Raw genomic sequence first — 24,012 nt, forward strand, 5'->3', positions numbered from 1 at the left:
TATTTCCCCCACGGACCTTTTGGCCCTTGCTTAGTATAGTTTCTTGTATAAAGAAAGGTTGTTCTTCCTTTCATGTTAGTTGGGACTAGAGGAGTCTCGATACTAGTCCCAGCTTCTATTTCTCTTTATTTTTGATGGAACTAGAGGAGTATTGATTCTAGTTCTAGCTTCTTAGTTCTCCCCTAAACATATACAGGGCACACGGAATAACTTCATTCCTGTTACCAGACCAGTCCTCCTTTCTTTTCTATGCCAACCTCTACACACTAAACAGTACGCATACTTATCACTCCTCCTACATTTTCTAATACAAGCCAACAAGAATTACACTAAGGTCTGTTCTTTGTCCTTACATCTAGGAGACGGTTTACAGAGGTGCATTGATTCCCCAGGATTGACAGTCACTCCAACCGTGTATGAAGAAACCTGTGTTTCCCCTACTTACCTTATTTTGTTTCCCTGTTTTCCCCTGATGGGCATCACTATTTGTGTCCAGTTATTCTACTCTGGCATATGGTGAACCGGTTAGGGGAAGTTGTGGATTGAGCATCACTTCCTTGGTACTTCCGAGGCATCATCAGCTTCAAGCCTTACACTATACATGTGAGGATGGAGTTAATGATGAGTCATTAGTATGTACCTAGAGGTGTCCCTCTCCAAATTCACCGTTGATCAGACGCCTGTGGATGCCACTGTAATGGAATATGTATGCGTTGTGTGTGCTTCCTGGGAATTGGGCTACGATGTCCGTTATGATGTGCTTGGCATTGCACACAACCTGCACGTTGATTGAATGATATGACTTCCGGTTGCGGAAGATGTATTCGTTGGCTGAGGGAGGACAGATGGGGACATGCGTGCAGTCAACACATCCTATCACATGGGGAAATTGTGCCACCTGGTAGAACTCACGTTTGATGCGGTTCAACTGCTGTGGGGTTGTGGGGAAGGTGATGTGGCGATGTATCAATGTCAGCATGGCATCTAGGAATTTGTGGAAGAAGCGTGATAGTGCGCTTTGCGACACACCTCTGGCTTCTGCTATTACTCCCTGGAAGCTTCCAGACGCCAGCAGGTGCAGGCTGCATAGGACCTGGACATGGGCTGGAATGGCGTTGGTCCTTCGGGTCTGGTGCTGCAGTAGTGGTTCCAGCTCAGCAATGAGGCGCATGATCATAGCCCGGTTCAATCTGTACTTGTCGTAGATCAGTTCCTCTGTCTGGCCCAGCAATGTGATGCGCACCCTGAAGACCCTGTCCTGGATCATCCTACTGCGCTGTGCAAGAGTGTTGATTCTCCTCCTCCTAGCAAGAACGTAGGGGGCAGCCATTTTGGTAGACATACAGGATCTCCAGAGGCATATTTAAAGGGTTTCTGATTGTCTGCACCTGTATTTTCTTTCTTTTTTTTTTCTTCCTTTCAATAACTTTACCTCCAGTTTGTGATTCTCCTTATTTTGCTCATGCAAAATAGCGATTTTGAGCATTTTCGGTATTTGCGAGTTTTGATGCATTTCGTTGCGATTCTTTAATAGCGATTCAGTATTTCCGGAGGCTGGTTTCTTTCTCGGTATTATCGATTGGCTAATTTGCGATTCTGTATTTTTCCGAGGGGATTATTTAGCGATTTTTTATTTTTTAAGGATATGGGGTTGATGCATTGCATTTTCGGGTTTTGCGTTCGGTATCGGCCTGTTTTACAGAATAGCTAAATAGCTAATTTACCAGGAGGTATTTTGCTTGATGCATCTGCCAGCATGTCTGTAATTGCATTTAAATAAAGCAAGATTTTTTTTTAAATGCAGCCCATTTTTCTTAAAGGAAAACAGGGTTGCGTTTAAAAAAGAAAAATGAAAAGTTTTCTTTTAATGTTTTAAGAGCAGGCAGTGGTCCATGGGACCGCTTCCTGCTCTGAAATCTTTTGGGGAACACCATTCACAAAAGGGAAGCGATCTCTTGGGGACCCCTTGAGGACCCCTTCTAAACTCACCCCTTCCTAACACTGAATCGCAAATCCTATTTGCGATTCAGTAATAGGTTACCGAATCACAACTAAGGATTGGTATGTCAGAAAATGCTTTTTTCTGACTGCAAATGGTGCAAATCGGATCAATTGAGAGCAGAGAAAAGCCTTTTACATAGGTGCAAATATGATTACAGGATAACTGCAAAATAATAATAGATGAGTACATGAGAAATGCAATTTCACTGAAAGCAGTATAAGTCGAAATCAGAATTTTAAGAGTGAAAGGAACTATAAATCATAAGAAATGAGATCACACCCTTGTATGAATCTCTAGTTTCTACAGAGAATGCACTACAATAGGACTTCACTTTACATTGTTAAGTTTAAGACACACAGTAGCCTTTTTGTGCTGATGCATGTAAGTGTAGCTTTTCTGTGACATTTAGGGGTGGAGCTTAATACCTGCATTTCCAGTGGCTACCCAACTGAAGAACAATACCATCCATTGGTTCAGGTTTCAGAAAAAGTCTTAGCATTCTGTGATGCAGTAACATGTGCCTGAGATTCACTCACCAACCTAGGATGCAGGACTCTTGGAAGAATTCAGTAGAGGAGCTAGCACCAGTGGTGTAGTGTGATGAATATCATAGCGAGTGAGACCAATATGGAATGACACAGAAGAAAATGTCACCAAAATGTAACAAATATGTTTCAACACAGTGTCATCAACTGAAAGTGACCATTAATATTCTAAAAAGTTTTGGGAAATCATTAATAGCGCAAAGCTCACCAAAGATGTGAGGCAGATAGATTCATTGATCTGGGGCGAAGACTAGGAAGCTAATTTTTCTAGCATTTTTAAGCCCACCCATAGGATGATAGCAGAGGAACAACAGAAAATACCCCATGACTTAACCACAGCCTCAAAGCTCAGTTTGTCCATTACAGTTCAAGAGTATAGGTAGAGGTGGTCATTGCACAGGGCATCTGTCTGAAAGCCCCAGGCCCAGATGGGGTGTCCCTTCATCTTCTTAGGGGAAATCCTAACTTGTGGGGAGCATTACTAACAAAAGCAGCCATTGATGGACCACTGCCTGGGACATGGAACGAGGCGATTGTAGTTCCTGTTTTTAAAAAGGGTGATACAAATTATCCGGTGTGTTACATACCTATATCATTGATCGATGCAACTGCAAAGGTATTGGGCAGGGTCCTTCTTGCACTCTTAGAACAGTGGACTTCCACTAAAGGGGTCTTGTCTAATACACAATATGGTTTTAGCAGGTGTCTGGGCACGACTGAAGAATGTCTGAATTGGTCCCTAATTGTCAGCAAGAATGTGATGGCTCGTAAAGTTTCCAATGAGCATTCTCATGTTAGCTGAAGTCATAGGCCTGAAATGTAAATTCCTGAAAACTCTTGCACTAGAATTAACGGATGTATGACAGTACAACGTGATCATTTTGATCACGGTACTTTACATCGCGGTTTTTACAACGCAAGTCGTTACAATGACTTGCATTGTAGGGCGCTGTATTGAGGATTAATATGATTTTCTATTCCAACTCCAGCCCACGTAACACTAGGGAAGGTGTTAGAATAGAACATCACACAATTCCTTAACCAAGAGCGCAATCCGGTGCAAGTCGTAGTAATGACGCGTTGTAATGGCTGCGTGGTAAAGGCCGTGCGGTGTAAACACCGCTTTGTAAACGATGTTTCCCCGAATTAACAGTTGAATTTCATATGTGTTGTAGAATCTGTCCTTTCTCAAGTTTTGTGTTGCAGGTGAAGAAGCTCTCTAGTAGGCAGAATAATGTCTTTGTGTTATTAGTTAGAAAAGGAGAGGAGAAGATGTTACAATTGTGTGACTTGGGTCGATAAAGTAATGATATTGTGATTCACACAGCAGAAGGTCAGGGAACCAAGGATAAATTGTTGTAATAAAGGTACAGGGACGACATCATGGCAAAGTACATTTTGGACTGTACTCAGAGTGTGTGGTGTGATGCATAGTGCATTATGGGAGTTTATAGTGGATACTTGTTTGTTGGAATAAGGGAAAGGCCCCCACTTTATTGCCTTCAGAGAGAGAGCATCCCAGAATTAGCTCTTTGTTGCAATAGTGGCTTTATGCTACTTGAACCATTGTTGGCGGGGAGGCTTCTTAGGAAGACTCCACTTACTGACACCTTTACTTTTCCCATTTGAAAATGCTTATATAGGGATGTCATCTCAGTGTTAGAGATAGGGATAGAATTGATGCTTTTCCCTTTCAACCCATGATGCGGGTAAATTTGGACTCTTGCGTCCTGATCTTCTGTTTTCTACTTCTTGAACTAATTGTTCTGTTTATGCTGCACCGTCTAAATTACATGCATATATTTGGCTTTATGCTGATTCCTTTGTATTTCTACACCCTCATGTTGAGGTGTCTTTATGTCCAGTTTGTTTGTCTTTGTAATAAACTAATGAACCTTAAGTAGTTGTCTTTGAGTTATTATGTATCATGGAAAGTTATTGACTGATTTACTGCTTCGTAACGACTTTTCCTCCGTTTATACTTTCAATCGGCAAAAAAGAACAATTGGAGTGTGACTTTAGAACAGGTCCAGAACGTAAGGGCCCAGCCCCTTCAATGTCATCAATGCCAACAAAGCATGTCAGAAAGGGTTATTACATGCAACCATTGCGAGATTAGCAGGTCACAAGGTCTTGCCTAGCATTCCAGTGATGTCGTGCCTAAATGTCACTGAAGCACATATGCTGCGTGCCATGACCTGTCCTCAATGTCTGATGGGCATAACAGCATATACCGATAAAAGTCTAGCATATTGGCAAACAAAAACAAAAAAGAACTGTCTTTTGTGCAAGACGAGAATAGCAGTAAACCCAAACCAGCATACTTTCCAAAATGTTAGATCTTGCAGTAAAAAAAGTCAAGGTCAAATAAATTAACAAGTACTGTTATATAATCTGAGTGGAAGAGAATTGAAGAGGTTTTGGTAAAACAGTTAGATTTTTGAATGGACCTCGAACCCCTTAGAAGAAGCTAGTCTTCTCTCCTGTGTCTCACATACACCTCCTCCTACAAATAATTACAAGAGAGAGATCTTCTAGATTTTTAAAGTGATGTGTATTATGATCAATGCTTAACATCTGTGCACAATACATTCTGTATTATAGTGTCTTATGTGCAGCTTACTGTCCTGTGTTTTAAGGCATCTAGTTTTATGTGTAGAACCACAAGCTCAAGATCGTATGTCCCCCACGTATAGGGCCAATTCACAAAGGTAAACTTGGACCTGAAGCCTAAATTTAAACCTGAAGTTGAAGGGCAGATTCACAAAGGTAAACATAGACCTGAAGTCTAAGTTTAAACCTGAAGTTGAAGGGCAGATTCACAAAGGTAAACATAGACCTGAAGTCTAAGTTTAAACCTGAAGTTGAAGGGCAGATTCACAAAGGTAAACTTAGACCTGAAGTCCAAGTTTAGACCTGATACACAAAGGTTAATGTAAATTTTTGTGTAAGTTTATGATTGTTTGCTATTCACAAAGGGACTTATGAGTAGTATCTTTATAAATTCCGAGTCTCTGCACACAAAAAAAATAGATCTTTTTATGTGCACAGACTACAAACTACTAGAGATACTAGTCGTAATCCCTTTGTGAATAGCAAACAGTCATAAATCTACACAAATGTTTAAATTTACTTTTGTGAATCAGGTCCTTATTTTAGACCGGAGTTCAACGTTTAGACCTGAAGTCTAAGGGCCCAATTCACAAAGGAAAACTTGGGCCTAAGTTTACATTTGGTAATTGGGAGCTAGACTCTTTGCAGCATTACTTGTTAAGAAACTCGTTCTGCTAAATGAAAAAATAAATCACGTGCATGTGTAGGCACCTGGAAATGACTGCTCATGGTGTTAAAACACATAAATACACATTTCTGGTATGCTAAATAACTTTTATTGGATTTTAGAAAGCAAGAAAGAATGTTGGTCTCATACAGAGGCAGTAAGCATGAAAACTAATTTTGCTAACGCATTCATTATAGCCTGAATCACTGCTAAAAACTGCATGCTGGTGGTGTACTTGTAAAATCCGGCAGGAGCATATGAACTCTGATTTAGACATGAGCAAATTAAAATGAATCCTCATTGTTAATTCCTCCAGGCACACCAACGTTTAGAAACTCAGGTAAAACAGTGAGAGATTTGATCAAACTATTGATCGTGACATGTGTTAAGTAATTTTTAGGCATGGGGACTACGGATGCTATTTGTTTATATGCTTACTAATGTAGGGACACTTCCACCTCACATTCTTGGTTTGCTGGATGCCCATGGTGATAGTCTACCTCGTGATAAGAGACACATTGTAGACATTCCACCGGCAAATCTATCACAATTGGCAGAAATATCAGTGAAGGAGTTTCCACTATTGATAGGAAAGGGATTTCCAACCAAACTCGAAATCGGGGACTGCGGGTGTTAATGAAACTAAGAATAACTTCAAGCTGCAGAGAGCAGGATAAGGCAGTACCAACCGTTCTCCTCAGGCCTGTGAAAAGCCCGCAAGGCACTGGTCTTTACTCTCCTGCCCTTTAGCAAAGCACTCAATACACTGCGGCTGGTTGCCACAGCGAAAAAAAGGCATCCGATCTCTTATTTGCTTCCAGGCATCCCACACCTGGTCACGTGTAGGGCGGCACTTATCTTTTGTAAAAACGTGGGTATAAGAGAAGGCTTTGTAATTGTTATCTATGTTATCAAAGACTTTTAAATCCTGAACAAAGGTAAAAGGTCCCTGGGGTGTGAGACAATAATCCAGACAAGGAGAGATCAGGCTGTGGAATAGGACACAGCTGTTGGGTTCTGTCTGCAGCAGGCGCTGGACAGGGCTGGTTCCGTACTCGTCAGGCACCAGGAGCCGGTACTCTGCATGTATCCAGTCAGGCTTACTATAGAAAGCTTTAGCAAAGGCAATTCGATGGCCCTCATAAACATATCCTTCCGCTACTGCATCTCGCATGTCTTCTACTGGATCCTGGAGAAGCACGTTGGTCATCACGTTGTTGTCCAAGGTGTCGCATTCCGCTTTGGTCAATTTGATTGCGTAGGCGAACTGTTCAGTAGTGATCTCCAAACTGAAAATGCAAAACAGACAGTGCTTAATTTGAGAAGGTGGTTGCTGGTGGGGCCTAGTGTACTCATTTTTGGGGGAGGTGGTGTCCACCAGCACTTATTTTTCCTTACCAGACATTCTCTGAAATCAATAGAGGGAAAACACACAAATGGGATAGAAGAAGGAAGAGAAGACAGAAACACCGTCAACAAAGGAGAAAGCAGGACCTTGCAAGAGTGAGAGAAAGGGTCAGGGAGTGTCTGGCAATGGATTGAAGATGCATGAGGTGGATTCAAGACTACACAGACTTGGCAATGAGGCAGAGACATTTACTAGCATTGACCCTGTCTTTTGAGCAGAGATTTGGACACTGGCACTCATTTTGTTACAAATCAAATATGAAAATAGAGATGGGTAAATATCTAGTCAAAATCATTGCTCATTGTGAATACAGAAAAATTGTTCAGATAAAAGAGAGACTAATCACTGAGACAAAAAATACACTAGTGATGAGAACAAAACAAACAAGAGCAATTGCTTTGATTCTCCGAGCCTGTTTTTCACAGTGTGCCCTGGTTCAGAGTAGTAACGTTGAAGGCAGATATTCATAATTATGATATTACACATGTCAAAAAATGTGTTTTAATTTTCAAATTTCTCCACTCGCCTTTTTATTGGTTATGTCCCTTGTAGAAACAGGGGTGAGCTTGGGTTTACATCGAAATGGCTGCTGCTCAGTGTATCTATAAGACCAGTTGCAAGTAACCTGACCTGATTTTTTTAACCATCTTTATTAGAGTTTTATCAGTAAAAATACAGTATGCCGGCCAATACTTGCTACCAATGAGACACATTTAAGCAAGCAATATACCTGCCACAGCCCTCATAATTGTGTTACACAGTTCCGAAGTAATCAGGAGATGCAGGTTCAAGACTGACTTGCATATGGCTGGTTCCAAAGTGGAATGGCATGGTGAGCACAACAAGATGGATTTAGACCCAGATCTCTGTACTGTGGGTGAATGTTTGACATTGTTCAGCATTCCATCCATCAATTGTTCTTTTTGCATTTGCCACCCCCCAAGAGGGATGGGTATGAACAGATGTGGGGCCCGTGCTCACCATGCCACTGGAGTCAAGCTAGCGTGGCTGATGAGGGGTGACACCCCGAAACCAGTCCCAGATGCTTGTTTTCAGGCCAGGGAGAACCTCGTCTGGCAGTCCGGGATGGACTGTTCCCACTTGGAGCAGGGTCAAGACTGATTAGCATATGGCTGGGTCCAAACTGGAATGGAATGGTGATCAAATAATGATCTATTTAGGACCATATTTCTGTACTGGAGTGAATTGTTCAGCATTCTGACCATCAATTGTTCTTTTTACAAAAGATTAAGAACAGAACTTCCAACTTTCAATCCCAGAGCGGCAGAGCAACACTTAATGGCACAAACAGACAATATACAGTCCAGCTTTCGGGGACCTCCAGGCTGTATGTCGCAACCACAGCAGTACACCTGGAGAATTAGGGCAATCAGCTCCTGCCTATTCAATGTGCATCCGGCTAATATGGGGGGGGGGCGGGGGGGGCGGGAGCATGAACCTTCCTGACTTAATCTTTTCATAAGTGTATGAAGCAATCCGGGGCAACCGCACTGAGACTGTCACACTTCGGGGAATCACAGCGCAATGGCTGTCTCGATGTGACCCCCCCCCAAAAGAAAATAGGGAGGGAGTTTGGGGGAGAGGAAGGAAACAGCCACCTGGACATAGATTTCATCTGGGGGAGGCCGTCACATGCACCTTGCAGCATGGAAATCACCTCTTGTGACCTCCACAAGTCTTTCTACGGCTAGGGTCAGGCAATGTCATCTGCCATCTGCAGCATGGCGGTTTGCAGGGTAAGAGAGGCAACACACTTCTTTGATGCACTCAACCCTGCCTCAGACGATGTCTCTTTCAGGTCGTGTATGGAAGGGTAAAGCCTCTCCACCCACATTAGTGGCTGTTGGTAATGTCTGCTTCTGTTTTTCGCATTCATGGGCATGGGAATGGCCAACACCGTGTCTTCACTCCCATGATGCTGATACATCCGCCTTCAGGCCATGTCCACCAGCCCCTTTCATGTAGTCAGCTGTTTGGGCTCTGATGACTTATAGCTGCAATGTTCCACCCAGTTCCAAGCATCCGTAGGCTCAGTGAAAAGATAGCTGGAGGGGTTCACCATAACCTTTAATTTGTAGGCAAACAGCCGACTGCAGTTTCTTTTTCACTCCCAGGAATGAGGCTCTGCGGCCCTGGACAGCTAGGGTGTAATCCGCCACCCATGCAGGAGATGTGGGTCCCCCTCTGTACAGTCTCTGGCTTGTGGGTGCAGGGACGACAAGGGAGCAATGGGGGACAAGTCCTCACCATGGCACCAAACATAGGCTTCAGTCCATAGGCCCCTGGCCTTTTCTCAGTGGTGATTCACTAGAGGGGCACACGCAGTCCAAGGGTTGAAAGGTCCTCACCTCCGAGTGCCCCAGAGGCACCAATGTGAGCGGAGCACATCGTAGGTGATCTGAGTCTGACACTGTGCCAGTCTACAGACCTGCCTCATACCCCTGACCGTTATGTTGCTGCAACTTGAAGAAGAGCCAGCCCCTGGTTGGGCTGTGTTTCCAAGCCAGAATGTTATCTGCTGCCTCCCACTCTCCTTTGTGTGTCATGGGGGTTTAACGTGGCCAAGAGTATGTTTCTGTCCCAGTTTCAGGTACACCTCACCCTAGAGGCTTTTATGTTACAGCCGCTTGAACCTGAGGGGGGGCACAAGTAATCCTACAGTGCCCTGATGAAGGGCCAGCCCTGGGTTGGGCTGCCTCTCCAAGCTGGAAAGGTATCAGATGAGAAAACACTAGCTGCGGAAAACCTTGGGAAATCTAGTCCACACATGCAACAATGGACAAGGTTGCTCCACATGATCTCTCTGGCCTATTCCTATAGCGGTGCCGTCCCCAGAGGGATCTCAGTCATCCATAAACCTCCCCCCCTCACCGGGACATCCTGTGGCGGGCAGATCTCCCTCAGGAGGGGCGCCCTCCAGCTTTCCGTGCCACCTGCTCCTGTGAGGTGTGTTGCACTCTCAAGGGCTGCCGCCGCTCGCCCAGATCAGTCCCGCAGGCCTCGTGACTCCAGCCCTGCATAAGGCAACTGATGTCCATTTTACGGAAAACAGGTAGGTTTACATCTATAAATAGCTTCCTTTACGTTACAGGACTAGTTGGTTGTATTCACTAATGCAGATTTCTCTAACCATGAGTACATAGAAATCTGCAGTACTAATCCCACACAATGGATGGGGTTGGGCATATCAAGGCGTTGCTTGCCTTAAAAATGTATGAATGCGTGAAACGGTTGAGCTTGATAACATTATTAGACCTCAATTGAACCCCTTCCATGCAGGAGGTAGTTGGTGTAACTCCTCTTCTAGAGTGGGATGGGAAATGGATTACTTCAAACTAAGAGGGTGTGTATAGGAAGAGGTATCTCCATAGGGATATAATGCTTTTCCCAAGGATAAAAAATAAAAAATACTATTGCGCATCGGGACACATTTTCCCAAGAGGGATCTGTAAACTGTCTATAGTTTCGCATTGGGATAATGTGAGCCCATGAAACATGTCATGTCATGTGACATTCCCTTTAGTAGACCTGTACTTGGGTCAGCTTTCCTAGCATACTACTGGAAATGTTTGCGGAGTTTCCCTGGTAGTAAATCAGCAACCCTTCATAGGGGTATCACTACTGCTACATGTGTACTACTTACACTTTTGTGGAGCAGGCCCATGGATTTGTACTTCTCTTAGTGTATTATCCATGTCTGAGAGGGTCCCATGTTCATGTGTGCAACAGGGTATGTGGCCAAGCTGATATAATTCACACCACTTAGGAAACCCATTCTTGATCATATCTTCCTACGGCCATTTCATTCCAGACATAAGTAGCAAGTTATTCACAACTGGTGTTTCTTGGTAACACGTAGTTTCCTTAAAAAATAATTTCCTTATTAAAGCCGCATGCCTGCTCCTCTATAATACTGTTCACTAGACTACCATCAATAGCAGCTCTCCACCATTTACATAAGTGCAACACATGATTATGAGCACATCTCATGTGGTGTGTTTGTGAATTCAAAAGCGGTCTAAAGGTGTGTGTTTGTTATGAGCATGGTTACTTAGGAGGCAGGTTGCCTGCTAGACATGAGTCAATAAGTTTGCATCTCTAAGAGAAACACTCTTCAATAAATTGAACAATAAAAATAAGGTTCAGGAGTTTCTAAGTGGCCCCACATATTCTCTAAGCTCCTTTTATATTCATTTTAATATCAGTGATACAGTGTCCTACATTTTGTAATAGTGGGGGAAGTAGTGCTGTAGCTCATAAATGGACTACGAGCATGGAAGTAACTGGTCCCATCACATATCTTGCTTTGCTAATTAGATTTCTACATTCATAATAACTATATGCAGGGTAGAAGGATCATAATGCACGCAATTACAACCAGCACTAGAAACAACATTGGAGGCAATACTGGTGAAGGAGTTAATGCTATGTTATTTCATATCTTTTTGCTACTTAGAGTGAGCATCCACAATGTAAGACATTATTGCAGAATTAGATCAAGATACATGATAAGCAGAGGTAGAACTTGGAACACACCTATACACAGGAGAGAGGACCAACCAGCCCTTGGACAGGTTGCTGCTCATATTCAGCGGCTAAGCCCCCGTATGCAGTTGGGTCATTGCTCTTGCTCCCTTCATGCCATTGAAGTTGAATACATATATAGGCTCTGTGCAATAGAACTGGCAAAAAATGGCAAAAGTACTATCCTACCATCAAGTGACAACAGGAATCAATGAAAAACCTATTCATCATACAAAAAATGCTAAACAAGGCATAGTCTCACTGACTGCCTTTATTCGTGAAGTAGAAAAAACTGGAATACCCCTGCACACTCTTGGTAATTGTAAACAGTCAAAGGGTGCTGACTACTGATGAGCACTGACAAAGCTTAGCAATGGAACAATAGATAGTAATAAAACTTAAAGTCTTTCGGTGGTAGGTGGTGTCTTTAATGTTCATAACACATGAACCAGCCGACACGTGTTTCGTCGCGTCATGGGACAATCTTCCCGCGACTCCTCAGGGCTATGAAAGCTATGGGCAAGAATAGGAAGTCGCTCTATCGGTGATACTTCCAACCCGACAGGGCTCAGGACAACAACACACGCCATTACAAAAAGAAAGCCCTGAAGAGTCAGAGTGACTTGTACTCTGATGAAACACGTGTCGGCTGGCGTGGTATAACTGGAGCAATAAAAAGAGCAATAAAAAGAATATATTGCTCTTAAAAGAAGAAGTGGATATCAATCCTTAATGATCATTGCATTTGTATGGACACGTATACCATTTGGTGTTAGAATTCAATAGAGTGTGTGCGTGGGATTTGGTCCTTCTCTTCTCAGGGCTCAGGACTTATGGGTGGAGGTAGTTTAGTTGAATGTAAATCTTGCCAGTATGGCTGAAGCGCCAGGATATAAGGTGAATAAAAGTGCAGTAAATAAATACTCTGTACCATTTACGTCGATAATATGAACAGAAGTCAAGTATTTATGATTCGTATAAGCACGTAGGAGGTGAGTGATCTCAGGTAAAGGGAATACTCATGGATGTTCTTTGCTCTCTTCGGACGTGTGTGTCCCTGGTCAACTATTCCTCTGTGTACCCGGTAACCGTAAACTACACGACCTCCACCTCCAAATGTGGGGCTGAGGTAAGTCTTTCAGGGCTCAACATATCACATTGCAGGATTCTAAGGAGTACAGTGCCAGGCGGACAGCTTGTACTCTCTCAGTTAGGAAGGAGCAGATCCAGTGCAGGGTGGCTCTTTGGATGCCGATCTCCTGCAGGTGTCTAATGAGGATGGAGTGTGAGATGGTCACAAAAGCTACTGGAAGATCCAAGAGGATGAGGTCCGCCTACTCTCCTCTGTCTAGGATAATGCAGATGTAATCTGGGGTGGCAATGCTCTGATTGGGCCAGAAACTGGACTGAGTGGCATTGATCAACTGATGGTAATTGAGGTGGTCAGTAAGGCATCGGTTGATTAGGTTTGCCAAGATCTCCTTTGTGTTCTTTATTGAGTTGTTAAAGGATATACCTTACCAAGGCCTCGTTACCAATATGTGTAAAAGATAGTGACTAATGTAGAATGTAAGAGAAGTTTGGTAATTGCTTTTGAGGGCATATATGTTCTATCTGGATGAGTTTCTATATATATTTTTATAGATGTTTTGGCATTCTGATTTTGGGATGTGTAGGTCCTAACACTAAATTACTGAATATTAAGACATGTTTATTCAATGAAAAGAACCCAACAATGTCACTGGAGGTTGATTTAATGTGGTTGGTAAAGAAATGCTACCTGGGTTTCCTTATTCTAAAATTGCAGGTTTGTACCTTTTTTTGTTATTAATCATAAACATATTTCTGACGCCATTCACATTCTGACTTTCTCCATTTTAATATTTGCAAGGTTCGTGAGAACCAGAGCGTTAGCTTTCCTCACTGTGTTCATTTTTCCAGTTTTTAAAATGTTATACTCTATAGCCATGTGTTGTAATTCTTTTTTATTTGGAGCATGCTCCACATCTGAAATATCAGCCACGTTCAATTAGATCAGTTCAATTGAAGTATGGTTGTAAGAACTTGGGTAACTAGTTGAGGGGGTGAAACGCTACTCAAGTAGGAACCACAATTCTTGTCAGGGTGACACACAAGCAAACTCTAAATTAACAAGTGATCAACCCCACGGTAGCTTGGCACAGGGCAGTCAGGCTTATCTTAGAGGCAATGAGTAAAACAATTGTGCAGCACTTCAAACAGGAAAGGGAAAACACAACACAAGATAAATCCTACACCAATTTAGAAAAATGTAGTACATATAAATAAATTAATCAAGTCCAAATTTAAATAAAATTTGTGGCAAAAAACACAAAGCGCCAACCGTGGCGATCTGGTCGCGCTAGACTGGGACAAAGTCACAATTTCTTGCCAAATGTGATGAAGCACAAGTCAGCTACAGGGATCCAGTTGAGGCCACTGAACAAGAGTGATTTAAATCATGGTTGCGAAGAGTTGCGGTGTGCCATGTCGAGCTTGATTTGCGCAGCTGAGGTGATGTGAGATCTGGTTCAGAGATGTGTTGCGTTGAGTTGTGTGGCTGTGATATGAGGCCCCACATTGCCATTGAGAAGGCCATCAATGAGGGGCCTTATGATGTGAAGTTCTGCACACAGGATGGTTCCAAAGAAACTGTAGGCCTTACGATGCAGTGGCTTGACTTGTTGTCGAGGCTGCCATCGAAGAGAGGCTGCGATGTGAGGGCCTGTTTCAGGGATGCGTCGCGCAGTGGCAGTTCCAATGGATGCAGGCTGCAATGCGTAGTGGAGGCAAAGCATTGGTTTTGCTCAGGGTTGTGCCATGCAGCAGAGGAGATGTGCAGTTCTGTGGGACCACAGATGGGCTGCTGAGCACCTTCAGGCCCACAAGGGTTCAGGACTGGGTTGGCACAACTTGGCATGGTTGGACTCACAGACGCCGAGTCATCCTTGGCAGGGTTAGACACAAGCAAACCCCGGATTACCCATTGCTCAAACCCCTATATCTTAGCAGAGAGCACCCAGGCGGAACTTGGAGGCAATCTGTAAAGTAGTTGTGGAACACTTCAAACTGTAAAACTGTGAAAACACTATACAAAAACATTCCACAACAGAGTAGAACAATGGAGCAAAATTGAATAAAAAACCAAGAACAAAACAACAAAAATCAAATTAGTAGAACTGGAATTCTAAATTTTTAGAGAATAAACTGTAAAATAGCACTTAAAGCACAAAGCACCAATTGCGGCTATCTGGTAACACTGTACCTGTCATAGTCAAAAGTGCAGGCCAACCGCGATACAGTCCCAGAATAGAACTTTGGAAGTTTTACCTTCTCAAGTTTCCTGTCAAGAATCCTGTATGAGTTGGAGAGGGCCACGAAGAGCAAGGAGAGTGTGTTGAGCGGTTGTCGGCATGGCGAAAAGAGTAGGCCAGGTGTCGCAGACAGGCGGGATGGAGCTTTCCCTTGATGGCCCCCATGGGATTTCAATGCTGCTGTATGAAAAAAAGGCTGGCGGTGCTCCCACTGGATTTAGGTGCAAGCAGTGTGGTCTTGGCACGAACTGAATTGTTCGTGGTCACAATTAGCCCAACAGCTTGATTTAAGCTTGGTGAGATACACCAAGGGTCCAGGACCTGAGGGGCACCACTTGGGGGTCAGGTACTCACTGCATTTGGATCCAGGAGCTGCCTTTTATTTCCCTGAGGCTCATATCAGGAAGCTAGGAAACTAGCCCTTGGAGCCACTCTGTGGTCCTGGGTTGAAGACGAAGTTGCTTGGCCATTTCTTCTTCCCCAGGCAAGAGGGCAGCAGGCAGCAGATCTACACAGCAGGGAAGCTGTTCCTTTAGAGCAGCAATACAGCAGAGAGACAGTCCTTGTAGTAGTACAGCCACAGGTCCAGGAGTGTTCTGAAGAGTTGGTGTCAGAGGTCCAATATTTATACTCAGTTGTGCCTTTGAAGTGGTGGAGAAGCTTCTAGATGTTTTCCTTTGAAGTCCCCAGGCATCCTGCCTTCCTGGTACTGGTTCCAGCCTAACTACAGGGGATATGTCGCCCTTTGTGTGGAGACAGAAAACAGTGTATTCAAGTGCAAGTGTGTCTGTGCCCAGCTCCTCCCTTCCATCCTACCAGTGATGGCCCATCCAGGCACACCTCTGCTCCCTATTGTGTATGACTATCTAGGAGGAATACACAAAGGTCAACTGTCAGCTACACCCAATCATGTGACCCAGGTACAGGCCACAGGCATTAAATAGCACTAAATGCCAACTTTCTAAAAGTTAGGAAAGGTTATGGTTATATTTTAGATTCACTTGGACAATACGTGGACTTTTTCATTAAAGATGTTGTCCCATTGATGGACTGTTACATCAGAAACAGCATAACAATGATCAATCTGGTTGAGCAGCATCCGTTTGACACAGATTCTGACATCCTCTGTACATTGGACGTCGAATCACCTTATACAAACATCCCCCAGATAGAGGGTCTACTAGTAATCGAACACGTACTCAATATCAGACCCCACCCCCGCCCCATGCAGTTACACCATTTTTATTTTACAAATGCTCGAACTTTGCCGCAGAAGAAAATTCCTCTTTGAAGACCAATACTACCAACAAGTCAAAGGTACATCAATGGGGGCAGTTTTGCTCCCAACCAGGCCATATTGTATATGGACCATTTAGAAATGACAAGAATTCTTAATCCATGTAACCCTTTCCACACAGGAATTTCCCTGTGGAAACAGCACATTGACAATATCTTCCTTATCTGGCATCACTCAGAAGACACCTCATACATTTTTTACACTGGCTTAACAACAACTGTCAGGGCCTGAACTTTACTCTGTCACACAGCAGAAGTGAGATTCCCTTCCTTGACCTCAACATTCAATCCAGAAATGGGGAATTAGTTACAAGTCTATTTAGAAAACCAACTGAGCACAATACCCTAATAAAGTATGAAAGCAACCACCCGCACGACTTACGAGACTCACTCTCCTACTCGCAATTCTTGCATATCAGGAGATATTGCACCCTCAAGGAAGATTACTTATGCGAAGCAACATTCTGTCCAACAAACTCACAGCACGGGGCTACCCACATAGGTTAAAAGATAACTTATTGGAAAGGGCATGGTATTGGCCTAGGGAATGTCTACTCTACCCTAAGCCCAAACCTACTCAAAACCAACTCGTCTGTGTTACCACTTTTTCAGCGGTGTCCCACACTATGGGGAAAAGCATTTTGAAGCTTTGGGGGGTCCTTAATGCAGGCAGCCTGAAACTTGAACGGCCTCTGTTTGTGTTCCGGAAAAAGTAAGAACGTAAAGGATCACTTGGTCCGAGCGGCATTTCCTGTCCACAAACCTGCTGGAACAATAAACGAACACTGAGGGCTTGAGCCCCACACTGGTCATGCAAAATGCGGTAACTGCATTGTGTGTAATTTCACAATCAAATGTAAGGGATTCAGTTTTGGTAACATTAAGGCACAGTTTAAACAATTTTCGAATTGCAACACTTGTAATGTTGTTTACGCTATCCTGTGTCCCTGTGACAAATCTACATTAGGCAGACCACCCAAAAAAGTGCGTATCGGATCTGCGAGCACTGTATCCATCTCCACTGCAAAACCCCCTTGTTGAACATTTTACGAAGGCCTTGCATTGCGAGGATGACATAAGATGGACTGTCATCAGGGTGGTAAAACCACCACGGGAGGTACAGATATTGGACAGCTCCTCAACAAAGAGGAACTCAAGCGGATCCTCCGGACCGGGAGCATCCATACTGGACTCAACAGACTAGGAGATTGTACTACCCTACTGCAGCTGGACAACCCTCTGTAACTTCGATGATATGTTTCTGTATCCAAGTCCTTCTAACTCCTTCTGACATTCTTGATGTGATACGTGCCATTTCTTTTATATTTTCTGGCAATTATTCCTGATTTCATCTCTCCCACCTCCTTCCTACCCAGATTTGACCTGGTTTGTCATACTAGCTTCACTCACTGTAACTCTGCCCCGCTTTTTTGCATTACCATTATTGCTTCTTCCCCTATATCTGCATATTACTCTATATTCAAATCAAGCTCTGGGCTTGCCCTAGGGCACTCTATGTCTATGATATGTATCCCCTTATTGTTTTCACCATGTTCTAATATGTATATCTATTATGTAAATATGAATTATGCACACATCGGTATCGCACAATTTAAGCATCATTGACTGCAATACTGACTAACTGTTGCATGCGTAAGCACGCCAATTACTTCTATTGTATATTATCATCAACTGTTTAACTTAATAGGTCCACCAATCCTTAGCTCTACTATTCCTTCCTTATTTTTACTCATCTACTTTACCTGCTTCCCTTCTCTAATTTCTATATCCACTAACGGGGCACAATTATTTTGTGGAATTGCGTCTACATAACAAGTGCTGTTTGTATGCTATGCAAATTGTAAAACCCAATAAAATGTGTTTAAAAAAAAATGGGGCACACATCTCCCTGCAATCTACTCCATTCCAAGATGGTTGCGGCTTTTGTTTCACTATTTCACACAAGTTCACAGCTGTCATGTGACCAGTCACATGACCCATCCGTTCTGGTTTTTAATCACAGTGGGATCACCCATCTCCTCGTTTCCAGCTCCGATATGCCACAACGTGGACGCAGTCATCTATGCGCTTGTTTCTCCTGTTGGTAAGCCTCTTTCAGCATGTTTGCCCAGCATTTTCCCATCTCCAATTTGCTCGCTGCATATACTATACTTGCTTGTTCTAGGTCTATCAAGACATCCAGTTAAGGTACGCTAACTGGACACGCGTTCACGGTCTTGTAATAGTGCTCACTGATCAAGTGGACAAGCTCCACTGAATGTTTGGTAGGTTCCCACCCCTCACATTTTTTATGCTGATTTTACTTCCATTATGCGGTCCCTCTGTATTAACGGGACTGTAACTCCCTACAGGCTCTTCACTGTGCTCCCTCTGTACATGAGTATCTCATTAGGATATGCTGTTGCGGTCCTTTCTATCGACTTGTCAGTCTCAGCCTGATGTTAGGGTAAGCCTGGATCCCGGTATGCCTCTATTCACCGCCTTGTTGCATCTTCCTTTAGGCTCATTAGACCGCATCTCCTCGTCATTCCACATCCTATCACTGGCCCTGGCATGGCCATGGTATTACCTCAGCCTTAGTACCTATCATGTTAAATATTAGTTTTAAGTTCTCTCCACTGATTGCATCTAGTTACATCGGGCTGGATTGCATTCGCTCCAGTAGCCGCACCTGATCTTCACTTTTTCACTCCACAGAGTTCCTTCAATGGGATTCACCTTGTCACCCACAGCACGGTATTTGTCAATTCACCTTTTTTACCCCCTCCTATACTGATCATATATTCTCTTTTTTCCTTTTCCCCTAATGTTTTACAGGCAATTTTACTCAGGCGTAATACAATGTACTGATGATGATCCCACAATTGATCAAAAGTGATCGAAACGTCATTGACTCTCTGTGCACCGTAAACACTATTGTACCTGTCGGTAATCATGTGTAACGGTGTCTCCATACATTGATGCTTGTCTTAATTTTAATGTACGGTATACAAACATTCATTCTGCCTGAGCCTTTGTTTATCTTTAGGTTTTTTGTTTTATGATAAGTTGGATGCAGGACTGTGTCCCACTTTATTTTTTTGTAAACACTAAATATTAAATTGATCCTGCCTTGCTGGACAGCTTGAAATATAGTGCTGATTCTGAGTCTATATTCATCTTTCTTTGCTTCCATTATCCTCGTTGGGGACCAGTGTGTCTAAAACTAGATAATACCCAGGGTCCCCAACCAATCCAGTTGGGTTCCCTTGTTGTTTATAACAACTTTCTAAAAGTGGCATTTTCAGAATTGCAAATTAACATCTGACTTCACCATAAGTAAGAATTTTATTTTGTGATGTCAAAGACACCAAACACGAACTGGTTACCTATTCCCAGTTGGATATTACACTTATAAAATGTAATAGGGTAATTCCAATGTTATCCTACGGGAGAGGTAGGCCTGGCAGTGCTGAAAAATCAATTTAAGAAGTTTGTTACAAATAGGACATGTAAAACTTAAACTCATTTGTCTTACTTTTCAAAAGCAGTGCACCCTGCCCTCCGGGCTGTCAGGTGCTATCCCAGAGGTAACATATATCTATAAAAAAGAAATGTTTGGGTTGTCAAGAGGCTTATTTTGACAGGTAAAAATTGAAGTTTAAAAAACTCGACATAAAGGCTGCAATCGCAGGCTTGGGAAAAGTTTAAAGGGGTAAGTAAGTGGGTGGCACAATCAGTGCTGCTGACCCACTAGTAGTAATTTACCGGCCCAAAGCAAGTGTGGTGCCATTTTACTCGTGACCTATAAGTAAATTAAATATGCCAATTGGGATCAGCCAATCTAACATGTTTTAAGGAGAAAGCACAAGCACTTGAGCAGTGATTAGCAGTGGTAAAGTGAACAGAGTCCTAAGGCAAACAAAAATAAGTTCAGCAAAAATGGAGGAGTAAAGGCAAAAAGTATGGGGATCACCCTCCAGAAAGGGCCAAGTCCAACAGGAGGGTTGTAGGCAGAATATTAATGGAGAACTACACCAAGAATGCCAGGTCTAACAATGATCAAGTTGTTTTTAATCAATAAATTACTGAATATTAATCAAGGATATACAAAATAAATGCTCGCATGTCTAAAGGAAATCCCATCATAAGAAGTATGATAGGAAAAGCGAACAAAAAAAACCCCTCATCAATAACCCCAGTAAATCTGTCATGTTGTGATTGTAAAATAAACAAGAAACATATGAGGTTGTGCTCTATAAAAGGAGTGGAAGAAATAACCTTGTGTTACTATACGAAGCAGCAGGCAAGGCATGTGTGTATTTAGAAATGGCATGTTGATTGAAAATAGCGCGTGTTGCCAGGACTTGCCAGAAAGGCAAAAAAGTGCGTGACCCTACTGGAAATATATACTGAAAAGAAGAAGCATACGCTAACGAATCTTGGGAAAGGTGCGTCCCACAATTGCAATTCTGGCTGAAAAAGCAGCCAGATCCATCACAGGTCCTATGAGGACAGGGCGTCTAGCACTTTGTGGGCCGTTCAACCAAGCACAGCAAGAACACAATGTCTGGAAAGACCATGCAACTACCTGCATAGAGGTCTGTGTATTTCGGCATGCTGGAGTTTGGGTGAGAGAGAAAGAAGACAGTCTGGACTACATAAATTGAAAAAGACACGCCGGACGTAACTTATGGGGACTCGTCTCTAAGGACCATGGGAAGTGTAGGTCCCTGGTCCAAGAGTATGCACAATAGATACCTCAGGCTAGGTGTCTGCGTTATCAGATGGGAGGGAGGAGATAAACTTCATTGAAATAAATGTCATGGAGAAAGGAAACAGGCCGGGAAGGCTGAACTGTTCAAACATGAAACGAGGAGTTGTGTATGAAAGTAAAGAACCGGTGTGGTTAAGAAATGGTATGGACTCATTTTTATTCCAATTATGTGGGATGTCAGACTAGCCTTTACAGATAGTGAACATGTGGGAGCTGCCCTGATGTTAACTGGACTGTGTATGGTCTTGAGGATGATCCAAATATGTTGTGTTTAGGATGTACGTGAGGCTGATGAGGGGAAAACTCTGATATTACTACACCTGGACGGTGTATTGTCCTATTGAAGGGGGTACATATCTAACATCCCATACTTGTCTAGAAGATATCGTCATTCAAGCCCTGTCTATCCCAGTGGAGCCTAAAACTCCATCTTTGTTCTCTGTGAAACAGGACTGATTCTTGAGTCTCCATTGTCTGGAGATAGTTGGAGTTGTCTATGATTGCCCAACAGCTGTCATCCTCTGTGTGGCCTGTGTCTAAATATTGTCTAGTGAGTTCAGTGTTATTTTTCTTGCACAGTATCAAACTCTGATGTTCCACTATTCTCTGTCTCACCTTGTGTGTACTCATACCCACATATGTCAAATTGCAAGGGCAGCGTAGCATATAGATGACTCCCTTTGTGTTACTGTTAATTAGAATGCGTAACTCCCGGGGTGGTCAGGCCCAAGTCTATCTGTGACATAGGGATGGCATACGGACAGACAGAGCACGACCCACAGGGATAGTGCCCTTTGGCAGGCACAGTTTACCATAGATATGTTCCTTTTTTATTTTACAATCACGGCATGCCCGATTTACTGAGGTTATTGATGAGTGTTTTTTCTGTTTGCTCTTCCTGTCCCATTGATTTCCTCTAGCTGTGTAAACACTGGGGTCACCTACAATGCTGGAGAGAGATATTATACATCTCCCATTAGGTAAGACCTCCTAGTTAATCCTTTTAATTCATGCTGTCAAAAAAAACAAATCTTTTGATTTGGAGCTCTTGTTCTTTTTAACGAATAAGACACTTCGACACATGATTAATGGCCTTTTTGTGTTTTGTTTTCTTGATTATGTTTTTCATACTCTTGCAATTTCTGAGCCATCGCTCATTTGTACAGATCCTGAAACTTGGTGGCCAGTATATTTACTTACACTCATATATATGAATTTGTAGGCAGAGCGACTTATCATCTGGTCCTGAAGAATGCCCCTGATCCCCTGTTGAGGTCACTAAAGGGCAGAAACCAGTTGACCTACCTGCTGATAACCCCTAGTCCTTTTTCTTTTTAATCCTGCCCCAGGAGTCCTCAGAATAAAAGTTATTTGGCCTCCTGTATGCAGTTTTAACCTTCCTCCTTTGCACTCTACCCATCACCACCCCTACCGTTGGACCCTTAATTAAAACACCTCAGCTCCTCTTTAAGACCAGAAGAGTTGCAGCCTACATAAGTGACCTTGCGGCCCTAGTGTACGGAGGGAACCCTATGATGAAGCATGTCACCTTCGGGTGAGTAAGTGTTCTTGTCCGAAAAGAGTCTCCTCCCTTTGAACAGGCCATTCTCTATGCATGTTACCTTCACTACACCACATCCTGGGTTTGTCCTTCCTCCTCCTGTTTTCTTGTCATTTTGAGAAGTCCTTTTAGTGAGTTTATATTCAGACAGGGAGTAGTAAGGTCTCCTCTACAGAGTCTCTCCCCTAGATTCCCAGTGTGAATTAATAGATATAGGGCTGTCATTCTATGTAAGATCTCTATTAATGATAACAGAGGATAACCAATATTGTGGGTCCTGATTGTGGGAATTGATACCAACAGTAGTGAGAGATAGACTGCTGATACTGGAGTATGAGGTGGCAGAGTCATATGCCCACATAAAGGAGGCACTCATTGCACTATTTTGTCTAACCCCAGAGGAGTACAGACAGAAGTTTCAGGAACACACACAAGGGGTCAACTCAGACATGGGTTAACTTTGTAATGCTTCTGTGAAGTCACTGGAACGCTGGGTAACAGCTAACCAGGTGGACACCTATGAGGGTCTTTAAATGTTGGTGGTTATGGAAGACATATTGTACATCAGATAAGTTACACCAACATCTGTTGGATTCAAAGCTATCTACTACTAGAGAGCTGGGGAAGATAGCTAATGAATGGGTGCACTATGGTGCTCAAAGAATCCCAAGGTGATGAACAAATGAAAGGAGGACAGATCCCCTCTTCAAGGGAAAGATGGGGCCAAGAATAAAAGTCAGAGAATTCCAAATAATCACCAAATCATGACTAAGTGCCAAAAGCCACATCACATTCAAAGCGAAGTGGATACCTGGGAACAAGCTTTGACAATGTGAAGGCTGGGGTGCACTATAACTGTCGACAGCCAGGGCACAAGAGAAGGGATCCTGCGTGCAGCAAGAAGTCACCAACTCATGACTATTCCAAAGGCATTTCAATGTAGGGATGGAGGTGGAAGTGTCTCTGAGAATTGCAAGGGTTACAAGGAAGCTACTTTAGTCTCCATGGGTGAGGAGGAAGTTGAACACCTGGCCCACTGACATGCCAGCATGATAAAGTACAGGCAGTGACCTTGAATACATGGGACTGAAGTCCAGGCCTTAAAGGATACAGGTGCCAGCATTAACTTGGTAATGATTAAGCTAGTTTCCCTAGGTCAGAACTACCTGATAAAGTGCACCAGATAGTCAACACTGACAATGTTACACTGTTACTTCCCATAGCTGTGAAAGACTTTGAGTAGGAGAAGTGTGGCTCACTGGTTAG

General features: G+C 43.1%; 1 protein-coding gene across 1 annotated transcript in view; it reads right to left on the reverse strand.

The window, feature by feature from the left end:
- Nucleotides 1-5,913: 5,913 nt before the first annotated feature.
- The window catches only part of LOC144827473 (uncharacterized), a 42,516-nt gene continuing 24,417 nt past the window's right edge, over nt 5,914-24,012 (reverse strand). The window contains exon 3 of the mRNA XM_078685763.1: nt 5,914-7,116. Within this exon, the coding sequence (XP_078541889.1) occupies nt 6,525-7,116 (592 nt within the window). The 3' untranslated portion in view covers nt 5,914-6,524. The remainder of the gene's footprint in view (nt 7,117-24,012) is intronic.

This window comes from Lissotriton helveticus, chromosome 4_1, assembly GCF_964261635.1.
Source record: "Lissotriton helveticus chromosome 4_1, aLisHel1.1, whole genome shotgun sequence".
NCBI classification, from domain to species: domain Eukaryota; kingdom Metazoa; phylum Chordata; class Amphibia; order Caudata; family Salamandridae; genus Lissotriton; species Lissotriton helveticus.